Below are 21,262 nucleotides of genomic sequence, written 5' to 3' on the forward strand. Positions count from 1 at the left end.
TGGGCTCTTCCATATTCATATTGGTCAAGCTCAGTGCAGCACAGCTTGTGTAAGACATGGATTTCAGACTGTTAGGAGAAATGACTGTTAAACTACTTTGGGATCTGACATCAGCAGTTCAGTGTGTCCTGGATTACCGTTGTCCCTCCTCAGCTGGCAGGTACTGCTCCCTCTACAGCCTGCTAATGTGGGGGATCTTGTAAATACGTTATTGATGACAGTACAGCATCAGCCAGTTTATTTCGAATGTTAGATAAAACAGTAGCGAACAATTTAAAACTTAACTGCTCATTGATCATCTTAAGGTAGTTCTTAAAGAAACTGTTTTATGTGGTTTGTTCCTTGTTTCACAGTCTTTCCAGGGGATTGGATGTTATCACTGGCTTAATGCTTTCTATGCTACTTAAGGATTTACTCTTTCCCCCATCTGTTGCAAAGCATGGCTGTTACATGTGAGCAGAAAATACTGAAGATATATTTTTAGTTTCTTGTTTGAAATTTATTTCTGAGAAGGTTTGTGCTTTTGTAGAAATGAGCTCTGCCTCTTGGTAAAAGATTGCACTGGTCTGAAGAAGAATCTTCAAAATGTGTCCAGGGCTTTTGTGACACTGAGGTAGCCTGGTTTCAGAATATAGAGTACTTAAGGAGAGGGATTAGCACCATACGCCTAAGCTGGAAACTTAAGTGTCTTTTTGTGGAAGTACACAGTTTTGAATTTATAGCTAGGTTTTAAAAAAACTGGTTGTTTTAACAAGGCATTGTACACAGTAGAAGTCAAAAGGAAGGGTAAAGGAAATGTAAGTAGCAAATCCAGTCATTATATGCTGTAATAATGCAGAATCATAGAATGTTTTGCGTTTAAAGGCCATATAGCCCATGGCACACACACCCTACGCACATACTAACTTGCCACGGTCAAGGACATCTTTTGCTAGATCGAGTTGCTCAAAGCCAACCTGATGGCAGCCTTTAGAACTATTCAGATTTATATACAGTGTAGAAGGCTCTGAGGTAAGAAAGGATAACGTCTGGATGATTATTTAGGAAAATGTTTATTTGCGTGCCCACATATTGCTTAATAGAGATACCATGTGGCTTTGTTGCTTTCCGTAATGTACTTTCTTCAGCCTTGGAAATCCCTACCCTGTGTCTCTTGGAAAGGTATACAGTATGTTAATTGCAAGGCATTCATTTATCTTCCCAGAAGTTATTTCCATTCAAAATACTAGAAATACAATAAGCCTTACTGGGTTTACGCAGTATTTGAAAAGGCTGGTTAATCTACAGTGGAGGATCAGGTTTTATCTCCTCTAAACCCCAGACCACCAGCAGGGACTATACATACTCCAGGCATTTTCTGATACTTAATACCTGAATATGGTTGATACTGAGGTGTTTTTTTAGCCTTCCTATCAAAGAATAATTTCTCTTTCAATATGCTCAACACATTTTTAGTATCTGTGTCTTTTATATAAGTTTAGAGTTCGAGTGGTTTTATTACATATTTCACAACAGCATTCTTGTTGAGTAATTTGTTAGATTTGTAATTTGTTAAAAGTAGAGGTGTTTATTTAATTTTTTTCATTCTAGTTTTCCAAAATTCTCTTCCTTCGATCTTTAAAGCAATTTGCAGTAATTATCTTCAGTGACTGAGATGGGTATTTTCCGACAGGAAATCTGATCTTTGGGCTTTATCTGTATTCATCATGCCCATTTGTTGTCTTTCTTTTATCTTCGTGTATGTTCTAATAGCTTTACGTTACACTTGTAAAAAGCAAAAGGAAAATGCTTATAAATTCTTCATGATTATTGTGTCAGTTATTCTAAAATGTTTTCTGAAGGAGTGACACTTCATCTGTCATTCTGCTTTTCTCATGCTTTATCAGAATTAGTGTTAAGCTGGAGGCCATCTGTGTAGCATTCAGTGATTCTCTGGCTATATCTATATCAGTGAATTAAGTGTGTCTGAGGCTAATTGATGTAACACAGCTCATGTCTGTAGTCCTAGCCCCAAAACAGGGTAGTTAGGTCCAAAGTTATTTCTGGGACTTGTCCTCTTACCAAGGGTGGCTCTCTGAATGGTGCCTTCAGGTTGCTTGAAAAAATGCTAATTGGCCTGGACAGAAGTTGTTTAGGGCACTTTTTTAACAGTTTAGTGGTACAGGCAGTTTATTTCCATGCACAGGAATGCTCACAGCACTGTTGATTTTACCGGAATAGATGTGTAGCCTCTACTACTTTAGACAGCTAAATAAATACATTACCTCTTTATCATCATTTCTAAATTTGCACTTGGCTGCATTCTCAGAATGCATTGGGATACTTTTAACCATATAACTGCATATTGTTAGGTGATCAAACAATGCCAAAGTAGTCATTATTAGTATTTTACTTTATGTGCATGTGTATCATGTATTTATATGTTCATTCAAAGCATACAGATATTTTTATATTGAGTGTTTTTATGAAGGTCCAATTGCATTCATTTTTACAAACCGATTTCTGGGAAGATTTTGAGACAAGGAAAGTGCTCACTCCCAAGGCTCTTACTCAGATTTTTTTTATTCCATTCTTACTTTTTTCATGAATATTTGATCTGTCTGGTGGAGTGTTCAATTAATTAATGTCCTTATTTTTGTTTGATTTCCCACATAAATAAGGACATGTAAACTAGTAGATGTACTTTGATTATGTGGTCAGAGTGTGGAATACAGTTTGGCAGAGAAATTGTAAATAAATTTAATTGCAGGAAAAGATAGGTTTGTGATGATGGCAGAAAAATGCAACTACTGAAGTTGCCAAATCTTGTGCAGAAAGTAATGGTGAAATTACTCATAGCTATGTGAGATGAAAAAATGGCATGGCCATAAGTTTTTATTAAATGATTGTAGATTCAGTAAATTAAAGAAACAGACTACTAGCATTAGGAATCAGTTAATTCCATATTTTTATTCTGGGTTTTATGGTTCTGTTTTTTTTTTTTTTTAATAGTAACTGTTGAATAACACTGGAAGAAGTATTGTGGAAATGTTTACCATGGTGGCTAGAGCAATTGCCAAAATCTAGAAAAGCTATTTCTAGGCTGCTGTTTTCATTAGATTTAAATCTACAATTACTGTGCTCCTGTATAATATCCTTCTAATTACCAGGCTTGCTACGGGAGCCTACTGGCCCTTCTTGTCAAAGCACTGCCAGAATGTAGCAAAGAGTATGGATTAATAGTAGGCTGGGGGGAAAGGGCCATTTTCCAATAATTAAGATAGTACTTTGACTGTGTATAGTCTGGACTTCGGCACTTCATTTCAGAAACAGCTGACATGTGTTTTGTCAGTGGTGTTTGATTAATATCTGTAAGCAGCAGTTCTCTTGGCATGCTTACAGTGAAATACACAAATATGAGGTGTTACAATTTTTAATATTTTCAATTTTTTAAAAAAGTTTAATATTTTTCATTACAAGATGTTACAAAATTTTAATAGTTTTAATTATTTTTAAGTTCAAAGAGTATTTTTTCTTATTACTGCAGTTTGAAAAGTGTGTAATACTCCTAAATTTCAAAAATGTGCAAGGTAAGTATTTGCAGTTGAAAAGAAGTAGGCAAGTCCTTGCAGATGAGCCAGATTCAAGTTTAGCAAAGTGGTCTAAGTGTGTAATTGTAATAGTGAGCATGTGATGTGTGACCATTCATGTAGTGTGGTATTTTGCCAGATTATGCCTTTGTAAGATAAATTTATTCTGAATAGACAAGGTAAGTGGCTATTACCATCTGTGATAATACCGCGAGCTGTGTTATTTATAATGGTTTGAGAGAAAGTCAGAGAACTGGGAATTCTTGATGGGATAAATTCAGGGCATTATTGTTGTGAGAATAACTTTGGTATAATGCTTATCAGGCACAAAATAAAAGAATTTACTCCTTGTGTACAAACCCCCCTAGTCAAGTTTCTCTGAAAACTGTAATGAAGTCTCTGAAAGTCAACTGTTCTTGTAAAAAATACTACCTCTATTTGCCTATTTGGTAATGCAACTGTTAAACTAAAAAAAAAACCAGGGAATCACTTTCTTAATCTTACATAGGACAAGGTCAGCTTGCATCCTGAATTTGGGAAAAAAACCTAAGACAGAATTGCCATAGAAATTTTCTGTTTAGTGAAAGCAGCTGTTCATTTTGTGTTCTGATAGAATGTTGTGTTTGTCTAACAAATGTTTCTTTCATTGCTTTCTTTTGTGCTACCTGAACATACACATGCACACACACACATTTCTCAAATCTCTCCAATTTAAATTTCATAATAGTTAAATCATACGAGAAGAAATGGTTGACTGAAGCTATACTTGATTATAATACATGTAGTTTTCTTCATAGAGTAATGCAATATTTGTAGGTTACTTATATAGGTCAATTTAACAGCTATTCATGTTCACTATTATCAAAGTTACACAACTTCATACACAATATGCATTAAATGTTTACTTGTGTATTTGCATTAAAATATCTTCATATTTGTAGATGCTTGTCTCAGGAAATACTTCTGGAACATGTGGTCATTAATCTCTGGTGTTCAAAGTCTGTAATGTGTTTAATGTGCTTGTGCTTGATTCTAATCTTGGAAGTATCTAATCGATTTTTAGCTTTGATATTTGACAAAATATAAGCCCCTGTTTCTTAATGGAAACCCCCATCTTTAAGACATGCTCTAAGTTGTCACATTGTGTAGGAATGGTAACTTTGTTCTGATTTTGGTTTAAAGTAAATATGTGTTTCATACATATCCATATCTATATCTATATCTATATCTATATATAAATAAATATTTATATAAATATTTTCTCATTAAATACACTTACTAGATAAGTACATCTGCTGGCAAAACACCACCCAGTCCCAAGATATGTTTGTAAAGGAACCCACATAAACAAATTATTTTTATTTTCTTGTATTTTATTATTTTATGTTTTGTATTTTCCTTGATACTGCACTTAGTGGCCTAAATAGTGTTCAATGAAGGCAAGTTTTTGCATTCTGTGCAGACTTTGTTTTATAAGACATGCTATTTATAACTAATGCTATGTCAGAAGCTGTATTTAGTTGCAAATTTTATTATTACTGTCACAATATATATTACAGTGCGGAGACATTAATTTATATTGCTGCCAGCTTTGCAGTGGATACGTGAATACTTAAAATTGTTATAGTGGCTTACATAACGTGTTGGTGTTTGGGATTTCGGTGATGATCTGAAATCAGGTGGCTGGTGTGGGCAGTAGTATGTTGTGAGTGTGCTATGGGCACGCCACATGATGCTTAGTTATAATTTCCTGCATGGGCCTACAGTTGTTCCTTCCTTGGTGCCGTCTGTGGAGTGCATCTTTGCCATTCAGATACACTTGGGTTCAGGCACTGTGGAGAAATCTAGACGGTACTGTAGATTATTTCTCAAAATAATAACTCTGGGATTTTTCAAGAATTTGTGAAAATGTGATGGAGATAATAACTAATCTAGAGGGTTATGATGTTTTGCTTGAAGAGCTGAACTCAGACTGCAATTATACTTGAGATTTGATGAGCTGTCATCCTAGATGGAAACAGAGTGACTGTAGTATTCGTTAGAGGAGTATGTCTGGGAATTGCCTTTGTTGAAAAGATAAAGACTGGAGAATTAATACTGTTAGTAATTGTACAGCTCGGATATTCCTGGATGTGAAGCTGTGGGTCTGATGAAGTCGCCACTGAAGCAGTAAGAGGTGGTGCTGGATTTGGATTGGGTTTGGGAAGCAGTGAGAATGCAGTAGAAGAGGTAGTCCTGTAAAAGAAGTTTGGACCACAGCTGTGGATCACAAGTAGTATAAAATTGAAAAATACATGAAGGCAAGCTTACATAGCAGTGTATTTATCTAGAATCTGTTGGAGTTGCTGGTAGTGCAGTTTCTTCAGAGACTGATGTCATCCTCCAGCCACCTCAGTGTTCTGAAACTGCACTCCAGCGTAAGCGCTTTAGTTGGCTGTCATGTATATTTTATTGTTTCCCTTCTAAGCTGGAGCATTATTAGTATGAAAACATAAAATTATATTTTACTTTCTTACCTCTCAGTGTCCCTATAGATACTAACAAGATATTTTCATTTACTTGAGTGATTTATTTTTCTCTTGAACACGTTGGATCTTTTTCTTCTTCTAATGTCTAACAAAGTCAGACTTGGAGGGTTGCTGATGCTCATAACTTCCAACAAAGGTTAACGACGATTGCCTTAGAAAAGATTCAGAACTTCATGTATTTGGGTTTCCTCTGTTTGCAACGGTTTCTTAGTAGGGTAAGAATTTTATAACCAAATTTCAACCAAACTACAGACTGGACCATCTATCACATAGTCTCGTGTTACAAAATGTGGTACAAAAGTTTAACCTCTTTAAATTCCATTTAAATGAAATTACAATTTGTATGTGATTGTGTAAAGGCTGTTTAATCTGCTCGGAGCCTTCTGAGTTTGCTAACAATTCTCCTGAAGTGTGACAGAATTTGTCAGCATCAAGGCTGGATGGTACAACTCCTGGTATGGTCTGATGGGCCCATGTGGGACCTCATTCCAAACAGCCCAGACTGGTTGGGACAGTGTACTGTATGCACACTGTGGGACACCTCCAAGTGTTTTGAAAGGCACAGCTATTGGAGTTTTGTATTCATCTGGCAGGCTGGCAAGTACGGCATTAAGAGTGTTGGTTTGTCAGACTGATCTGTGAGGTGGTCACAATAAACCAGAAATCAAACAAATAATGCTGAGGATCAAGTGTGCAGTGTTTCACTGGAAGCCTTATATGTGACAGTCATTTTCTGAGGTAGACAAGGTGAAGACAGAAAATGCAGATGTTGTTTTAGAAGGATTCAGGTGCAAGCATCAGTTCTGACAAGAATTAGGTTTAACTGTTGTATTGGAATTCGTGGTGCTCTCAGGGCCTGGAGAAAAAAAAGAACAACCTGAAAAGATTGCTGATGACACTGGCAAAACACTCAGGCATGAAATAAAATTTGAGGCAGTTTGCTGATGTACACTAAAAGTTTGAGCAGAGCCTTGTAGCAGGTTGTTGTGTTCGCCATTTTCAGAAACTACTTAGGATAATTCTTGGGTCAGGAATTTAGTAAGTGAACATCTATGGGATGAGTAAATGAGTAGTGCATTACTTGAGGAAGCTGCAGCAGCAGCTTTGTTAAGTTCTAAGCAGAAGTTTCATTGCAGTGTGTGTGTGGCACTGGTGTGTGGCACCAGTCTCCACTATGTGTGCCAGCAGCAGCAGAACCAAGCTTAAATGCTTTGGCCCAGCTGAGAAACAGCCATTTATGGGATTAAAATACTTCCTGCCATAAGGCTTCATAAATGGATTGGATTTTCAAGTAACTGTATCAGGCATAGATTCAAGCTATAGGACTGCAATGGAGTTTCTAATAAAGATGGTATCTTTTTTAAAAGATTGCAGCTTTTAAATGGCACCACAAGTTTGTGAACTGTTATGAGTTCTTAGTCCTTGAGTTCAGAGCGAGTCACATTGAACTTGGGCCAGAGAGAGACTATGCAACAATTCTCACTTAAAGTAATACAAATTGGAATATTCCATAGTGTGAAATCCTTATTACAGTCAGGATTTTGTCTCATAATTATGTAGGATGTTGTTAATAGTATTACAGAGAGGGAAAGGGGGAGTACAAGTGAATGAGCAGGAAGAGCTTGTCTGTCTTGCATCATGATGGGCAGTGTTCAGGCAAACTTAAATGGTGCAAGGTTATGTTGTAAGCCCCCCACTACTAATGCTGTTAGTAAGATAGTTTCAAGAAAAGGTGAAGTGGAGAGCTGTGGTAGAAATGGTATCTGCTTGCTCTTCAGCTGAATGCAAAGATGAGGAGGGAACTGATAGTTGGACTGTGGTAGTTCAGGTCTGCACGTGTCACATTTTGCCAGACATTGGTTTAATATATATATTGGGCACATTTATTGTGTCCTGGTAAAGGGAGCCAAAATATCCAAACCAGCCAGATGTTTTATACTGTGACATAAACCAGTTTCTGGTGTACTCTAAGCCCATTCACAGCTACTGTTTACAGCAAATTATACATGTCCCTAGATGTACGTAGTGTAGGCTTCTTTTTGTTATTATTTTTTCCCAAATATCCAAAAACAAGCTTAAAAATCACTGAGCTGAATAAAAACCTGTGCTGTTACTAAATAAGTATTTTATGTGGACAAAAATATTACTCATCTTCATAGAACTTTTTTCTCATAGAGTTGAATGAATAAGTCACAAAGTGACTTATTGCTGTCAGAGGAACAGAATATGTAATATGTTAATTTGATTTTCAAAGAGAGTTGATATTTTGATTTCCAAATCAAGAGATCTTTAAAGTAACCATGTTTTCAGAAAACATTGAAATCACTTGCCCTTCAACCAGTAGCCAAGTCTGCACGTCTGCCTCTGGTTGCCCATTATTTTCCTATTTTTCAATACTTGGCATATCCTGTTGTTCTAGCTATTCACCAGAGGTTTGTGTGTGTTTTGTTGGTTTTGGGGAGTGATGGTGGCGTTGGTTGTGTTTGGGCTGTGTAGCTATTTAAAAATGTATTTATTCTTCCATTTATTTCTTTATTTAATTTAAGTTAAACCTCTCTGAAGAGAGGAGTGATCCAAACTGAAAGGCCAGGAGTGGCTGTAAATGGGTTTAATTGCATTTCAGTTTCTTGAATATTTTGGTTCATGTGTCCAGTGGGTCACACCAGAGTGCCATGCTAACAGCGTGGAACTTCCTTCCACATGTGTGCAGAAGAGAGTTTTCCTTATTACTCCGTCTTCACCAAGGCTTCAACGTAGTACTTAAGTGGGCTTTTTAAACGACTTTTTAAAAACATACACATTGTTTGTTTCGTTAGTAATTTAATTCTGGTCTTTCATTTGGTTAGTCACTTGAATTCTTTTCTGTACGTACTAGCTGCATCTTTCTTTGTTGGGACCTAATTGTTCAGTTGGTATTGAAACTAAAAGAGAAGTTTAGAACATTGTTATTGTTATACTACCTGTGACTTTGTGAAATTAGGGAAGCATTTTGAATTTCAGAAAACCTTTTTCTATGATCATAGTGTACCTTTCTAGCCTATAATTACCGATCCAAGTTGTTTTGAAACATGAAATTAGCCTTTGAAACTGGCTATAACATATGAGCATTTGCACAACTGCTTTTCAGTAATAGAAAAGCTTTGTTTATTATTTTTAAATTTCTTGTATATTTAGAGCAAGATGTGTGTTTATGCTAAACTGTTTTGCTGTTTGCATAGTAGCTGTATGCCAGACTGTTGAGATTAGAATTTAAGACTAGTAAAGCTCATGTACAAGCTAATTTGCAAATTAGCTTCTTCCCTACACTGAAATTCCAGGTCATGCATTCTCTCTGCAGGAAACAAAAGGAATGTTTGGAAGATTCAGGTCTGTACAGCTGTCTGTAAACAGTTGGTACTTATGTAGCATAAAGGAATCATTCTGAAGAGTCTATTACAGTCTGGTTATTATAGTTGAAATTCAGTATTACAGTGCTCTTACACACAATGGATTGACAAATAATGCAACATCCTCCTCAATACTAGGAATATCTTAAAGAGAATGAAGTGTTTGTGTTAGAGGTGGGGAGCATAATTCTGTTGCTTGGTTTGAGGTTTGGGTTTTTCTTGGGGTGGGAGGAAGGCAGGGTTTGGCCTTCATAACTGATGCTTTGGGATTATTGAGGGCTTTATTTTGTTTCATTTTTGACTTTTCCTCTGCAAACTTGATAGTTTGGGGTGAGATAAGAAAGAAGGATTCTTCTCTGAAGAGGTGGAACCTTACTAAATTGAATAACCACATAAAGAGCTGAGAATTTAGTAAAGTGAAGTTGATCCTTCTGCTGACGTAGGGAAAATTTAGATCATCTCTTAAAGGTAATTTGAATCCTGGTTTCCTGTGAAATGTTTAATAAGACATTTGTGGGAACTTTGTGACAGTTGTCAACACTGAACAAATTATGACCATTTTAGTTTGCTAAGGTCTTTTAATATATACCCAAATTTTTTTCAGAGAGGGAAGAAAGGAAGTAGATTATTGAACTTTGAATCTAAAACGTCAGTGGAACTGTTTTTACACATTTTAATAAAGTAGATATTAACAGAGGAGAACATCTAGGATATTTGTATTTTAGCTTTCCTGGGATGTGGCTTTAATAAAAAGCTTTAGGTTAAGTATATATGTTCCTTATAACACTATAGAACAACATGAAATATTTTATGATATATACAGCATTTCTTTTTTAATGCTTGAGTAGCTGTTTGGTCTTGGTGGAATCATCAAGTCCAGAATAATTTGCAGATTGTATGTTGAGTACCATATGTGTTTCTATATAGGGATTTTTTCTTCATCTTACTAAGTGTTTTTATGAAATTTTATTTCAACAATGAAACTGTTTTAAGTTCAAGCTTTGGCTCAGACCAACAAACACGAGGAAATTAGCTTTAGCCCAAGCATTTATTATACAGATTACAGAAGTGTAGCTTCTGCCAGTGTAGAAATGGTACATGTGGCATCCTTGGCTATGTGCACCTGCTGTTTTCCCCTGCACCAGATCTAGTACTCATCTGACCTGTACTCAGTTTGAAAAATGACTGGAAAGCCGATGTAGAATCCTCCTACTTTTCTGAGTGAGCTCTCTGAAGGGTGAGTGATTGGACAGAAAAGGGGAAGGTTAGGCTGCCTTTGAATTGCTCCTTTTGGTCGTGACCATAAATGCATGGGCTCTGTTAATTAAAGTTTTTTGGATTACAGATTTTATTCATCTGGTTATATGATGTAAGTTAAAGGAATGAAGTGGTATAAAAGGGTAAGGAAATCTAGGGGAAGAGAAAACAGGGTTTAGATTTTAGGACAGTGTTGAGCTATGACTTCAAAAGAGTTAAAAAAATTTAGAAGGTTTTACTTTATTTGCAGATACTCAGTTGAAACTTAACTCACATAAATGAGGATTTTTATTTTAAAGATTAAACCAACGATATTTAAGTGTAATTTTTAGTCTTTTACAATCCGAAAAAGCAAATGATTGTGCAGAGAAGATTTTTGCTGACTACTTAACTCACTCAAGAGTTTATGTAATAAGGAGGAGGCTATGGCAGAGGTTCATGTAACAATAACATCTGTAGTACTTGGAATGTCCTGAACTCTAGTCAGACATGAATGGTATTTGCATGTGATACAGTACAGCGTGATTTGCCTTATTAGCTCTGATATCTTTCCTTTCTTCTGAAATGCACCCTTTTCTCAAGAAAAAAGGTGTTTGCTAACATGTTAAAGGTATGGTTATGTCGTTGATACCTCACTTCATGACATAATTACTAATTTAATAAGTGGGAAATACTCCTCAGAGGTCAGTGGGAATACTGTTTCCTTAAAATCTTTCTGAGTTACCATGACTTAATTACTTCAGTGTCTGTCTACTGACAAAAATTGCAAAAAAGCATCCATATATAGTTAATATTTTAGTATATACAAAGAAGTAGAAATGTTTTAAATTATTTTCTGATTTTACAGTATTTCCATTATGATTTCATTGACTTGGTATTGTAATTTTCCAGCACAATTAAAATCTGTAAATTTAGGCAGCTTCGATCTTGACTTAATTTCATGAAGAGTTTTCAACTACATACCACTTGAAGTTAAGGCTACAGTGGATATTTTAAGTTGGCTTTATATATCGGCATGTAGAAAGTTCTGGAAGTTACATTTTTAATGCTGGATTAACTGCCATTGAGATAATTAATTTACCAAGCTGCTTGGTTGTTTACTTTCTGTATATATAATTTCTGTGCTTGAAGTCCATTCTTTGTACAGTCTATCAGCTTTTTTTTTTTATTAAAGGGGTTCAAAGGGATTTCCAGTAGTTATTAGTTGCAGCTATGGCTCTCAAGTTCTGATCCTGAACTGCTGCTCTTGGATCCAATATACAGTTTCTCGTTAAAAAAAAGGCAAAGAGAAATATTTTTCTGGACTTGACCTTGATGTATATATTGGTAACATGCACAGAATGGTTTTTATGATACTTTCATCTGAAGTTATTTTGGGTAGCAAAGCTGATTTTGGAAAAACTTGCTTAGTCAGAAAGGAATGCAATTTGTTGCAATTTATCTAAGAATCGTTGAAAATTGTGAAAAATTTGGTATCTAAAGCAGTAATTACATGTATCTACATTTTCTCTGTCACCTGTTGTCACTCTGACCCAGGCTTTGTTTTTTAGCACTTTGATAGTTGATTCCAGGAAATCTCCATGTTTCTATAGAATTGCTTCTTTGCAGTTCCTTCTACAGAATTGAAGGCAGTTCTGCTTTTGGATTGAAAGATTTAGCTGTATTAAACCAACTGTTTTTTATGATTTTATTTCAGTTATCTAGAAAAGTATGAAAAGGTCCATCATTTTGGGGAGGAGGATGATGAGGTACAACCAGGCAATCCAAAGCCACAACTTCCTATTGGTGCAATTCCAACTTCCTATAACTACCAGCAACACAGTGTGTCAGGTAAGTTCTTGAGGATGAAAGTACTATTTTCTTTGTGTGTGTATGTGTCTTTATTTTGACAGGCTACAGAAATAGTGCATAGATAAATTTGGAGTATTATTAAAACCATCAAATCTGTAGGACATTCAAATGATTAGTTTAATATACTCAAAAACCTTTCCACTGTGAACCACAACAAAAGAAAATTAAAATCCATAAGCTGTTTGTCTTCATTACAAATATTATCCTTTCTAATTAGTTGAGCTGTGTAGTTGCTTGTCTTGAAAAAAATTGCCTTGAAAATTTGCAGTGTGTTTCTTTCAGTCTCTCATTTCTCTACAGTCACATACCTGAATTGAGCCTACAATTAGTTAAGCTTTAAATTAGAAGCTGATGGAATGGACGTTTAGTTTGTTGTGTAGAAGTTGACTTAAAATTGTATTACAATTCCATTCTGCTTTAATTAAAGCTTGTATTCTGTAGGCTTTTCTTTGGGAGAATGTGCTCTGCAGTGTTGCATTCTGGAATTGGCAAAGGAACTGATAATGTAACTAGAAAGTTACACAGCAAAGTGGAATGTGTTCCACATTTTGGCCAGGAAAAAAAAATACATTGAACACTGTAAAAACTTGTTAAAGACTGCAATAAGCTATAAACAAACTTTTTCAAAATTCTTACAGTAATATTGCTTAATGTAGTGTTTCAAGATTAATGAGTGTAGCTGTGAAAGTATGATTTTTTTTTTTTTAATTTAGATTATCTTCGTCAAAGCTATGGGCTATCTATGGACTTAAACTCACCAAATGACTATAATAAGTTGGTGCTTTCACTGCTATCTGGACTCCCAAATGAAGTGGACTTTGCAATTAATGTGTGTACTCTCCTTTCAAATGAAAGCAAGCATGTTATGCAGCTTGAAAAGGACCCTAAAATAATCACTTTACTGCTCGCAAATGCCGGGGTGTTTGATGACAGTAAGTATCTAACAACGTTCTTGCAACAGAAAGAGTCCATACCTGTTGTAGCCTCTTTCACAACTCATGATAATTAAAATGTTAATAACTTATTTCATGGTAATATATCTAGTTTTCCTCTTTAACTAGTCCACTGTTACAGGTTTTATCAGACATTACAAATACCTTTTAAGTTAGGAAATCTAGAAATTTATTGAATGAGTTAGTGAAATTAAGAATTAGGTTTTTAATAATAAAGTTCTGGTGTTCAGGATGCTAATTTACAGCATTGGATTTTCATGTGCTTGTAGTGTGTTACTGTTTCCTTCTGAATTTGTAGGACCATGTTGACTTTTCTTAATTCTTTTTAATGGCAATTGCAAATTTAAAAATTAAGAAAAGGTAGTCTGAAAACAATGACTTGCTAAGATTTTTGTCCTGATACTTTGCTGCACTTTTAAATGTAGTGAAATTCAGATTATAAAACTCAAGGGAGAAAAGTCTTAATCTGATTTTCAGAATTACTAAATATGTTAGCACATAATTTTCAAAAAAGAGTTGATTCCATCAAAATACTAAAGTACATGAAATAAATTCTTCATATTTTTTCAGTGTGAAAAAAATGCCTTCATGCCTAATTATTCGTTGTTAATGGCTTTCTGACAAGAGAGGCGCAAAACATAAGTTAACCTAAACCACTGTAAAATCCTAACAGCATAGCTTTTATCTTGGGGTGGTGAGGAGGAAGTATTTACCTGGTAAAACTGCTGGGGTTTTTTGGTTGTTTGGTGGGGTTTTTTTTTGTTCTGGGGTTTTTTTGGTTTTGTTTTTGTTGGGGATTTTTTTGTTCATTGTTTTGTTTTGTTTTGTTTTGTTTTGGTGGGGTTTTTTGAGGTTTTTTTGTTTGTAGTTGGTTGGTTTGTTTTGTTGGGTTTTTTAGTTTTGTGGGGTTTTTTTTGGTTGGTTGGTTTTTTCATACTGAAATTCAGAAATTACCTCCATAAAAAATTGCTCAAATGAGCCTTTTCAGCCAGGCATAATTAAGTCTGATAATATAGATGATCATGTCTGTTTGAGTATAACTCTGCTTTGCATGTGTAAGCATAAACATAATATGGTAGTCAGAGAGTCTGTTTTAAAACTCTGGGGAAGAAGCAGTGTTAGCCACTGCGTATGGTTTAGTTGTTTTTTTTAATCATTGGCATTTTTCCATAATGATTTGTAGCTCTCCCCTTCTCCGCCAAGTAGCATTAGTGTCCTCCAGCGTCTCTCAATTTGTGCATTTTTCAGTGTCCTTCAGATAGGGTTAGACCTTGGTCATTTAGTGTTTGCATCTAGTCCAGTCACAAGAACTTTAAAGGGAAAATATTTGAAAGAAAGCTAAAGCCAAACTTACTCCTCCATGTGATTCCAGAATGCTTTCTCTCTAGATTTTTGAGGTTACCATCACTCCCCTGTTCTTTCGATGAAGCTTCTATTGATTTTGGAATTTGCAAGTAATTTAATTGAGTTTTATATTGCTATTTAAGGATTTTTTGGATGTTGTAGGGATAGACGGTGTTTTCTGTAGTTCTTAACTTGAAGAACAGGTTTATTCCATAGCTTGCCTCTGTTAGTGTTTTTTGAAAAATATTTGAGGTGAAGCTGAGAGGAATGATGATCATGTAATGAACTCACTCTTTTCATTCCCTGGGAAAAACTTCATTTTTATATTACATGATTATGTCTTCTTCTGGATAAATCCAGGGAAATATGCTAGCAGTATGAGGAGGACTAATTGGGGCAAGTGGGGGAAAGAAACAGCAGGAGTATGTTTACTTATTTTTGAAGCATGAAGTTTTGAAATACTTACATGGTTTTATAGTATAAATAATAAAGGTAAATCTGCCAGATTTCATGATTAAATGAATTCTCTAATTAGTAAATTCAGGCATTGTGAAAATACTATCACAATAATTTCAGGTGGCAATAAATAGCTGATTAACTTCATTGATGCAGGTTTTAGATTTTTCTTGTCTATAATTAAGATTTTATAATAGTTATTATTTATAATGTAGTGTTTTTAGGTGAAGTATGTCACCAGCTTCCTTCCTGTCCTCTCCTAAACTTCAAGATGACAGTTGGATTGCAGGTCATGGGGCAGCCCCAGAATTTGGGGGTTTTATAATATATTCAGCTTGGAGAGCTGCATAAGGCTGTGGTTTGGATTCTGTGAATTGAAAGCTGATGTGGTCTTGGAATTGAGATTTGTAGCATTTTTTACAAAATAAGAAAACATGATGACCCAAAATACTTACCTTAAATGTGTTATTAGTTCATTACCGGACTATTGCAAGAGAGTTTATTTTTGGATTGACTCAGCATTTGAATCAGATTGCTGAGTCTTAGCTGCTTTCAAGGAGTGATGATTACAAAAGCTGTAGTAGTGACTCCATCAAACCATCAAACAGCCAAGAATATCCATTATTGGTCTTGGTTAAATACTGAGTTTCAGTAGAACGCTGTCAAAATCTTACTATTAGGTTTTTTAGAAAACATCATGGAAATTTGTTTAATTACTGCAATAGTGTTTGTGCTTACACAGTGCACATAGAAAACAGTTCTTGATGTGAGGGTGAAAATAGAGCTGTCATCTTCACTCCTGGAAAAGAGCTGTGGAAAAGTTTCCCCTGTATTTTTTTGACAGAATTCACAAACTAGCCCTTTCCTTATGAACTCCTTACTTCAGTTTAAACTGTAAAACTGCAATAGCTGTTAATTAAATGACAACAGACATTTCAGCTGGTGTATGCAGTATTTTTTTAATCTTTATTTAGTTTATGGATTAATAGAAAATGTTCTTTATTTTACTAAACTATGCTTTTTGTGCTTAAAGCTTTAGGATCTTTTTCTGCTGTATTTGGAGAAGAATGGAAGGAGAAAACGGATAGAGATTTTGTTAAGGTAATTAAAAAATTACTAAAATAATTTTGTACTGCGTATGGTGGGTATCAAATCTTTTAAAAAGATGGAAAACTGTAAGATACACTGGCACAAGTCCTTAGAATTAATATCAGCTTCATTCCTTTGATTTAAATAGGACACTATGTCACTATTTGTCTTAAAATGTTCGGCTAAGTAGGAGGAAGTGTATTAAGAAAAAAGTAGGTACAGGCAAATGAACAAAGGTTTCCCTGTTTCTTCTTATAAGGAAAATAGTATATGTGAAGCCAAGGAGTATTGGGCAACGTATTTACAAAGAGGTAGCAGTGCTGGTTTTGGTTTTGTTTTAAAGTGTGATGCTCAATAAATAAACATCCTGAATTAGAAAAATTAAGATCACATCATGAGAAGCATATGAGAAATACTTTATTAGGTTAGCAATGTTGCAGGTTTGTTTCAGTTAAACTATGTTTGCACAATGATATTTTAATCTTTCCACTAGAGGGCATGAGCTGCTGTACAAGCAGTGAAGTAAAAATAGAACTACAGTTTCTTTGTACAAATGGTTATTTATTCTACATGAACTTTTTTAGGTGAATAAGAGCATGAATTGTGGCTGAAAGAGATTTGATGTTTCAACATATTTACTATGATACACAGTTTTTTGAATTGAATTACCGGTGGTGATTTAGGTGGCTGAAATAGAAGAAAGCTAGGTTGAAATATATTTGAATACCTTATGCTTTTTATTAAAGAAAAATGTGAAGAGATAATATTCTGAGTTCCTTATAAAGCCAGGTTCCTGCTCAAGTCCATAATTGTTTCATATACTGAAATATCTTAGCAATATTACAGAACAATATTTGTTGGGAGCTTTCTTAGTTTATTTTTTTGTTTTATTTTTATGTAACCCAGTTTGGGAACAAGCTGGACCATAAGTATTTTTAGTTAATCAATAAGTATTGTTGAAATATACCAGCGTATAGATTTCGTAATCAATATTTTCTAAGTAAACTTAAAACCAAGAAAGCTAAGCTCTGATATTTGTGAGTATATGGACTTGAAAATGTGATGCAAATGTTCCAAACTTGAGTGTAAAAATTAATGTTTCATAATCTTCAAAATTCCCCTTTTCCACTGAAAAGATATGTCCAGAAGTACTGTAGGTTGTGGGTGGGTTTGTTTGTTTGTTTGTTGCATTTAGCACTTCTGTGTTGACTTCACCCGAAGCTGTCACAGACTGTTGCTGATCTAGAGCAGCAACAAGCACGATGTCAAGAACTGTAAACATCTAAAATTACACAGTATTCTAATTTATTACATATTAATTATATAATTTTCAGTAATTTATATATATATGTATATATAAATGTTTTATATATATAACTTATATATGTTTAATGAAGTTTTAAGTAGAACCACTGTAACTGCCAGTAAGGTTTACTAATAAAAAACTTGGATGCTCTCCAAGATCTATTTTTGGACATTACAACGTATATAGTACCACTCTGTAGTGAAATACTGCTGACAGAATGTCAGAAATACTCAGAAACCATGTGAAAATCCTAACATCAGATGTAAAATTATCTGTAATGCCAAGAATTCAGATTTTTCAGAGCATCTCACTGCAAGCATTTGTTTGGCCTTACTACTGGAAGTAATTTATATTGTATTGCAGCTGTGGCTGTGTTCAAACACCCTCCTGTGTAGGAGAGAGATACTTGATTATCAGCATAGTGGTTGCATGTCTAATTTTGGTTTTTGTTTTTGGGATTTTTTTTAAATGTGCTTTTGCAGTTTTAAGAAAAAAGAATGACTGTTAAGTAAGTTATGCCTTTCACCATTCATATTATAATTTTTTTTATCTTTGTTTTTGTTTGTTCATTTTGGTGCTAGTTGTGTCCTCCAGTATTAGTGCTGTGTAAGGTGAAGGTGAAAACCAGTGTTTTAGTTTATACTAAACTTCAAGGGAATCAATTACCTTTCTTTTCTTTCCCTTCCCCCTAGTCCTTACTGAACTGTATAAAACTGTTTGAAAAAAACTATATTTTTCATTATCTTACCTGCAGCAGGACATATTTTCTCACTTTTTACAGAACTTACTTCTAAACTGAATCAAATGTTTTTACTAGTCAGTGAATCTGTTCCATTAATTGTCCAAATTGGAGTATTATTTAAGTTGAACCTGCCGTTATCTCTTAGAGCTGTGTTAATTTGTCAGATTCTCCCCTCTTGACTTTTCCTGGTGCCGCCAATAAGCTTAAATGTCTAGTTAGTTGTAATAACTGCATGTCCTTACTTAAGGATTGGAACAGCTGGCACTTAGCCAGTCATCTTATGTCTCTCCTTGTTTGTTTTGTTGTCCCCATCTACAAGCTCTGATGACATCCTGCTCTGATGTTTTCTCCTCTGCTCTGGAAACTTCCCCATCTTTGCTGTTTCACTTTGCTTTGAATACCCTCATGTTAGCAAGGCTCACTTGTGAGTGTAGTTCTCTTTTCAAGAGCGGCTAGTCTATATAACATGTTTATAATCAGATAGTTTGAGCTGTTTTTCCAGGTATTTCTTTCATGTCTCCAGCAGCTGCTTAGTGTCTGATGTGTAGTGAAAAATTGTATTACATTCTTCATGCACTGTTCATCTCTGTTCACTTCAGTCAAATGATGTGCATTTCATGTTCTTGGACTTCTTGAGGCCTCCTCTAGCTGTAGAGTTCCAAAATCCACATACATGCAGTTCTTGTGCCCTACTTCACTGATTCTCTTCTTTATTTTGTGATTTTTTAATTTTGTTGCCCAGCTGCTTCTTCATTCTATAAAGTGAAAATGTTTTCATTTACTGTAGTTTTATCCTCTGAATCTTTCCCTGACAGTGTGCAGAGAGAGATCCTTATGCACTTAAATACCTGAAATACTTTTCAAACATCACTTTTCTTGTCTCTCACAGTAATGTGTCAAGCTGACTTGACTTCAATTGCTCTTGTATTTTTCTTGGAAAATAAGTAGTCACACCATTGCTACATTATGTTGTGCGGACTGAAATGTCCATTGCTGTTATGGACAGTCGTTTGGTTCATCTGATTTGCAGTGAATTCTGTATAATCCTTTGCATTTTTTTCCAAGGGAACTTGGCTACTGACAGTGATCAGACTGTGAATATGAATCGAATTCTTTACCTTTGTCCATTATCTCTTAGCATGTGGATTATGTGCATGTAGTTGTACACTCTTTGGTTGCTTCTAGATTTTAGCTGTATGTTTCTATTAGCAGTCTATGATTTAAATATATATATATATGTAGGAATAACCAGTGATAAAGACCTTTACTTGTGCACCCTGTCTTGTTTATTTCTATTAATATGTAGTATTAGATTGCAGCTATCCTTCATAGTAGGGAATAAATAACTGCTTGTGATGCTGAACTGATTTTTTGTTGCCTTTGTGCTATGCGTTTTTCAAATGAATGCCCAGAGAGCTTCATTACTTTTTTCTGCTTTTGCTGTTCCTTTGAGGGGGAAAAAAATTGTCACATTCCACCTGTTGCCTTGTAACAGAATTTTGCCTGCATGCCTTTGCCTTCTGTGGCTCTTGGTGATAGCTTCAGTGTTAATTAGAAAAATCTATTTGTCACAAACAGTAAAAAGACTTTTTTCTAGCTGTTCTTGTCTTTGCTAAAATGAGGTAATAATCCTTTCTGTGCAAGTAAATACTCTTTACTAACAGTACTTGGACGCCACTTAGCAAGATTGCAGTGAAAATAAAATTCTTTTCCTTCCAATTCAGAAAATCTGTAGTATTGTATTTGTCAAGAAAATAGTAGTGTCAAGCTTGGTATGAATGCTGTAATTTAGTAATTACATTTGCATAGCAAAATTTCTCCTGCTGTTCAGCTGGTTGTACTTCCCATCATTCCCTTTTTATCTAGATTTATTGGTGGTTTTATTCTGTGATTATACTCAAAAGAGGAGCAGTACTTTCTTAGTGAGTTAAAGAAATGTACACATTTTTATTAATCAAAGGAAGGTTTATATCTTTGTTCAGATACACACATTACAATGCATGTGTCATTATATATTTTTATATTATTATACATCACAATATGCATTTTTATTAGCTTGAAAACCTTAATTCCTTGATTAATTCTTGAATTTCAACAGGGCTAGCAACAAAACAACCATTTACAGACCAGGCCATAAATTTGTGAAGTACTTTGAATTCCAGTCTTCTGAAGCATTCTGCTTTGGTTATATTTATAAAGGGTTTTTTGTGATGGTGATGGTTGTTTCTATCTTTTTGTTGTGTTATGATGAAGTAGGAAACACAGCAGCAGCTTTAAAAAGTCTTTCCAAATAACAACTTCTTGCAGGACTCTTAAGGTCTACTGAGACTGGGAGGAGTCACCTTATTCCGCCTTGTTTGTAGGAGATGAAGGAAGATGGGCTGTACTTTTTTTCCATTTGTAATTGCTGTATTTCTGATGGTGTATGGAAAACTGTCCCATAGTTTCAGCATGTGCTTCAGGAAAGCACTTCTGTGGTAGTGTTGGTTCATTGTGACTGCACACTTCTGGTGCTTGAAGGGAAGAGTTTCTTAATGTAAAGTGCTGAATATCTTGCATTTTGGTTACAATCAGATTAATCAAGGTACTAGGAAATTTTTAAAGAACAATTATTTAAATTTCATTTCAGTATTTTAACATAATAGAAATAAAAGTTATTAATAATTAAGGAAATAGCCCCTAGAAATAAAGTATTTTTAATTTTTTCTTCAGTTTTGGAAGGATATTGTTGAGGATATTGAAGTTCGTGATCTAATTTCTGACAGAAGCAAATCTCAAGGT

At 34.8% G+C, this 21,262-nt stretch overlaps 1 protein-coding gene across 4 annotated transcripts in view; it reads left to right on the plus strand.

Moving 5' to 3' along the window:
- ARID2 (AT-rich interaction domain 2) overlaps positions 1-21,262 on the plus strand; it is a 93,810-nt gene that overhangs the window by 41,739 nt on the left and 30,809 nt on the right. For all 4 annotated transcript variants that reach the window (XM_066319063.1, XM_066319064.1, XM_066319062.1 and 1 more), the window contains 4 exons: positions 12,437-12,570; positions 13,305-13,523; positions 16,378-16,445; positions 21,194-21,260. In XM_066319063.1, coding sequence (XP_066175160.1) covers positions 12,437-12,570; positions 13,305-13,523; positions 16,378-16,445; positions 21,194-21,260 — 488 coding nt within the window. The remainder of the gene's footprint in view (positions 1-12,436; positions 12,571-13,304; positions 13,524-16,377; positions 16,446-21,193; positions 21,261-21,262) is intronic.

This window comes from Sylvia atricapilla, chromosome 5 (genome assembly GCF_009819655.1).
Source record: "Sylvia atricapilla isolate bSylAtr1 chromosome 5, bSylAtr1.pri, whole genome shotgun sequence".
NCBI classification, from domain to species: Eukaryota; Metazoa; Chordata; class Aves; order Passeriformes; family Sylviidae; genus Sylvia; species Sylvia atricapilla.